The 6,058-nt window shown below is 36.0% G+C and overlaps 1 protein-coding gene across 1 annotated transcript; it reads left to right on the plus strand.

Annotated features, from left to right (window-relative positions):
- The first annotated feature begins 2,717 nt into the window (after positions 1 to 2,717).
- LOC117780526 lies at positions 2,718 to 6,058 on the plus strand. The gene is made up of 6 exons (XM_034617085.1): positions 2,718 to 2,857; positions 2,916 to 3,257; positions 3,319 to 3,601; positions 3,659 to 3,897; positions 5,153 to 5,833; positions 5,894 to 6,058. Exons 1-6 carry the CDS (start codon positions 2,727 to 2,729, stop codon positions 5,994 to 5,996), a joined length of 1,779 nt encoding a protein of 592 aa, XP_034472976.1. The 5' UTR covers positions 2,718 to 2,726; the 3' UTR covers positions 5,997 to 6,058.

The raw sequence follows: 6,058 nt of genomic DNA on the forward strand, positions 1-6,058 counted from the left end.
AATTTGTTAAAAAGAAGTTACACTAACTAAAGAACAAGTCATTAAGTTAAACAGCAACAAATAAAGTAAATGGAGCAACAATAAAATACACATATATTTAAATAAAAAATAAATAATAAAACCCTTTCAAGATTTGATAACCTCGCCGATCTTATAATTTAATTTGTTCGATTCAATATGTCTAGCATATTCATTTCAATAATTAGTTTACAATATACATTGACCCAAACTTTGTATCCATTTTTGCACATTGGATACTTAATAGAGATGTACCCTGCAGCAGTGATGATTTTCTGCTTTACGCTCAAGTATTATAAATCACGAAAATGATAACGATTCCCACCTCTAGGGTAAGCAATCTAATAGAAAAACTTTGTAATTGACTTATGGTAATAGAGTAGCACCAGAAAGCAGACAAAGAGAAACTCCCATTACATGAACTAATTAGATTTCATGGTTTAATAATGTCATAATTATGCCGCAGGCAAATTTTAATTTAGGAGTAATGTAAGTTGGTAAATCAACTTTTTGACTGACTTTAAATGCAAAACGCTTGACCAGAACATTAAAAGTTCACTGAAAGTTGAGAAACCACAACAATTGCCCAACAAGTTGTCATCAAAAACAAAACTTGTTTAGGTACCTTAAGTTATAATGTTAGCCCTCTTTGACGGACATGCAAAGATAAATGAAACAACTGGAAGTGAGTCGAATTTGAGTGGTTTTTGAGTGCATTGGAACGATGGAATTGTCGAAACACTCAAAAGAACAGACAGAGCAAGTTGAATTCATATGTGTTGTCTGCCTTTTATTTAAGCCATTGTTATTTCGAGTATTCCGCATCGGAATCGAGATAAGGGGTTGGCACTTTCAATAGGTATGATTGATACACTGCCTGTCAATTGAACGCACACTTGACGCAGGTTGCGAGTAAAACATTGTGTTTTATGTTAACTAAACAATGACAGAAAGTCCGAGTATATAGTAAATACAAAATGTTTATGAACTCCCACAATGATAAAGCTGAAATATCACTGAAATGGATTTGTGGGAACTCACACAATAAACGAACACAGTGGAGTAATATTAAAATACATGGGACAGACACAAATTTGGTTGAGAATTGGTTTTTTAATAATCATTTTTCTAAATGAAGGGCAGTTTCAGGCCACTTTATAGTGATTTGGTAAACTATACCTCTATTTTCCAATCTCATCTCTTCTCACTTTTTAGAAGACTTCGAGCTCGCATAAAGTTGTCCAATTTTATGTGAACACTTATAATAAAATACTAAATTAAATAAACATTCAGTATTTTTAATATATATTACACATTTTTTTTGGTATATGAAAATATTCTTTAAATTCATTCCTTTCAACAAATTAAAAATTAGCTAAAATCACTTTACCCAAAAATTATGGTGTCGAACCCACTGTCCCAGTTGCGGAGTATTTCAAATTGTCGTTTTTATGAACGTTTTTTGCCTAGAATTGTCAACGTACTAACTGTAAATGATGTTTCCCTCAATGCCTCAATGCACTCTACGAGTAAGGGGTTGTCGCTTCAGCAAGAGGACGGAAAAAGGGGGAGGACACAGTTTGTTTTTGACGTTGGTGCATTGGCACTAATGCCTTTTACTTGCTCGTTTGTTTGCCAATCTCACAATTACAATCCCACGTACACTCACACACACACACACACACACTTGACCTTTGGCATTTTGTCAATCGACTAACAAAACGAATTGCACTTTGGTGTCAGCTGCCTGAGGAATGGTGGAGAGGGATAAGGCGAGTGCCAACATTGCAGGCAGGTACGCACCCATTGTTATCCCTATCTAACTGTATCTATATGTACATATATATATATGCAAGTGCATACAGTGGCTCTTAGCTTATGTGGCCCACAACATTTTTAATTTTGTATTGCTTAAATTGCTGCATTCGAATATTATAAAAATAAAAAATTATATGAAAATAGTTGCCTTCAGCTTATACATTAATAAAGAAATCTGCGTTTAAAATTTATTTATATGTAATATGTAGTGTGTCAAATAAAGTGGGAGCCACTGTATATGTATTTCTGTACATGTAAGTGTTTTGTTACTTCCGTGACAGCACTGGCTATTGTTTTGAATGTTTGCTATTGCCACCGATGCCCCAAGAAGTCATACAACAAAGCGGCCAAGACGTAGACATAAAGCACACTTTTCATCAAAAAATTTTATAATTTAGTAATTTTACTTATATTTAATTAAATGATTTCTTAATAATTTCCGATCTAAGATATTATTCAGCAACCTAGCACTACAAGACGTAACTTATAAATTATTTAAATATTATATTATTATAATAGTCTAAATACAATTTTAAATTGAACATTATTTATGTAAGACTGGCAGATTTTATCCGGCGTTGCTAGAGCTAATATTAAATTTCAAATATTGTTTAACCTTTGCGTAGAGCTCTTCAAAACTGTACGAAAATCTATACAAAGTTTGATATACTTTTTGGCAATCAAAATATTTTAAAATGCGTAAGTGCGTATAACCAATAGCATTCAGTTTAAAGCTTACCATCGACCTCTTTGAAATTTTAAGAATTAAATATATGAATATATTTCCAATTCGATTTCTCGATCTGAAAATTTACACTTGACAAAACCAAAGCAACTCAGAGAAAGATTATATAATATTAGAAACACATTTATGAGTACTTGAGATAAAAATGGCTAAATCAACTTGCTCGGGCCCATTGAAGCCCGCAGTTGTTTATCAGAAGCTGATGGTGGAGAACTTGACAGTCATACGACCGCCGATACTAAAGATATATTATTGGGAAAGTTTTGATATTACAGGGTAAGTAAAGCAGATCTATAAGCTAATCATGAGTACAATTAATAATTGATTTTTTCAGGCTCAACAAGAAGCTTCGTTCCAATAAGGCGGAGCATGAGCATGTTTTGGCCGTTCCAGTGCGTCAAATACAAAGTCAGCCCCTCAAGATGCTCTTCTGGTTGCGGAATATGTCGTCAAAGCCCCTCGAGTTGAAATTGAAGCGTATTCAGAACTGCAATTGCCAACCCTTGCAAACTAGAGTAGGCTTCAATCAATTCCGTCAGCTCTTCCACTGTCCACATCGTCGCCTCATCCATGTAAGTCAAGAGGTTCTCAATCTACAGCCAGATGAAGTACTTCCTCTGACTGTGACCGCATACTTTTTTCTTTACGGAGAGCACTATCTAACTTATGAGGTCTAGTAAGTGATATTTCCTTTAAGCCCAAGGTAAAAATAATTCCAAGTATCTGTCGCTCCCTAGCACTGGAGATAATCGCAAATTTGTGTGGAATTTCAAGCTTGAAATTTCAGCATTTGATTCGGAAAAATGTTTACTGACCAAGGAACTGCTGCCCATAAATATAAAACACTTTCAGCACGTTACTCAGCCGATCTGGGTTCAGAATATAACCATGACACATCTGGCATTTGCTTTTGCCTCTCGAGAAAGAAACTTCAAGTTGCACAATTCGAATTTGACGGTGCCACGTCAGAGTGTCTGGCCCCTTTTGGTCGAATACCGTCCCTTGGACTATGAAAATGAGGCAAGTCATTAGTCTGTCCGAGAGGTTAACGAAACATAAACCATATTTCTTCAACAGATCGAGTTAATACTCACTTATGATAATACCAAAGCCAAGTATAAAATCAAGGCTCGTGGCGTGATCAATGATGATAATGAAGTCACCGATATGCCGCTTAAGGACCGGGAGTCCTCTGATTATCTCTACGTTATATATCCGAATCGATTAAGCTTCGAGATAACTATTAAGGAGAATCGCACCCAACTGGTCAATGTGCATAATTATGGACAGAAGTGTATGGAGTTTCGTTGGCAAAAGTATGTTCCAAAATACAAAAAAGTTTGTCTTCGGCTTGCCGATACTTTGATACCCTTGCAGTGTCCAGTACTCAATATTTGATACCTGTAGTCTGACTGTAGCTAAATTTGTTAATCAGCTGAATCAGGAAATTTAAGCAAAACAAAGTTGTTCATTCCAAATAATTTTTTTTGAACAAATTTGAGGATATATAAAACAAGACTTATAAAAGCAAGACGGTGCTACAGTCGAGCATACTCGACTGTCGGAGACCTACTATGGCAAAAACTAAGAATGGAAAAAATTAATAAATATTTAGTTAACTTAATTGTATATTCTATCAGATTGGTTACGATGTCTCATAAAACATAAAGGATTTTCATACTAAGACTTGCTTTTCGCCCGATCGGTCTTATGACAGCTATATGATATAGGGGTCCGATTTGAACGAACTTTGGTCAGGATATATAAAACTAAGTTAAATGCATATTGTATCACTTGGGTAACAATACCTCAAAAACAAAAAAGTTTTTACTACTTAGACTTAATTTAAGCCCGTTCGGTCCTATGACAGCTATATGATATAGTGATATAGTAAGGATATATAAGACTAACTTAAATTCATATTCTAAACGTTTGGTTATGATATCCCAAAAAACAACTAAGTTTTTCATACTAAGACTTGATTTTCGCCCAATCGGTCCTATGACAGCTATATGATACAGTGGTCCGATTTAAACCAACTTCGTTAAGGATGTTGAAGACTAACATAAATGCATATTCTGTAAGTTTGGTTTTGATATCTCATAAAACAAAAATAAAATTGTTCTTATAATTTGGATATGAAATTTTCGATGTCGATTTTTAGGCGGTCAAGTGGGCGTGTCCGGATTCTGAAACAAACACGATCTGCTTGCAATATAGAGGAATCTACATACCAAGTTTGGTGTCTCTAGCTCTTATAGTGTCTCATATCTAGGCGGTCATACAGACGGACAGACAGACGGACATTGCTATATCGACTCGGCTTTTGATGCTGATCAAGAATATATATACTTTACAGGGTCTGCCACGCCTCCTTCTGCCTGTTACGCACATATTCTTTAAGACAAACCCAATAGACCCCTGTACTTTTTTTAAATACGGGGTCTAAAAAAAAAAAAAAAAGAAAACAAGATTTAATACTCAAGGTACTAAAGGTTTATTTTCGACATATACAAAATTTAAGGGTATTTCCGTTTCAGATATTTGCACTCATATTTTTTTTTACCTTAGCTATATAATAAGTGACTTTTTCGCGGTCACTTTCGAGCCGGCCGTGTTCCGATTGAAGGGTCATCACTCGAAGCTCTGTGAGATTAAGGTTAGTGTCTTTGACCGTCTCGTTTTCTTTCGTCGCATTCCCATTGTGCTGGAGGTCCATCGGATTTTGGATCGTGCAACACAAATAGCCAAGGCGGAGTTGGCGGAGATTGAGTCTATAGATGATCCCAAGTGGAAGGAAGATAGTTATGTGGAACATGTATTTCTTCACCTTAACATACGTGTCCATTCGCGTAGTAATGAGATGAAAGCTGAGGATATGGGAGATGTTATTGACGGCACCTGTCTGCCATGTGGAGGTGTTGGCACCGCGGAAGCTGGGGCAGCTGGAGATGGTCCTCCAGTTCCACCAACTGATGAGCAACAAAGGATGGCCGAGCGGGAGGAAGTTGTGAAGCGTTTGTCAATGAAACGCCATTTAAATGCTAATGAAATTATTGATCTGAGCATGGCCATCGATCATCGTAATACAATATTCGAGAAACTCTTCTGGAAGTATCTATCCAAGTCAAACTTTATGCGCATTACCCCGGAACGGACACGTAAGAAATTCAACAAGACCTATGAACAGGTGATCGATGCGAATCAACCATCAAACTTGACAGTGGAAAGTCGTGCCTATGTGGATCATAAGTGAGTTGCAGTTGCATCAATTAGAAGTATATCAATTACAATTTATCTATGTATTTATAGCACTATCCTATCTATAATCAACCGTCTCATGGTGGAGGGCATTAACGATCTGGCCAAGAACTGGATATTTATACCCGCCGAATATTATGACCGTACCAATTAAACTTTCAAGTTCTTAGCGTTGTATGTTCTCTAAATGTGTTAAATGCATAACGTAACCTCAAA

The sequence above is a fragment of the Drosophila innubila genome (assembly GCF_004354385.1).
Source record: "Drosophila innubila isolate TH190305 chromosome 2L unlocalized genomic scaffold, UK_Dinn_1.0 4_B_2L, whole genome shotgun sequence".
Lineage (NCBI taxonomy): Eukaryota > Metazoa > Arthropoda > Insecta > Diptera > Drosophilidae > Drosophila > Drosophila innubila.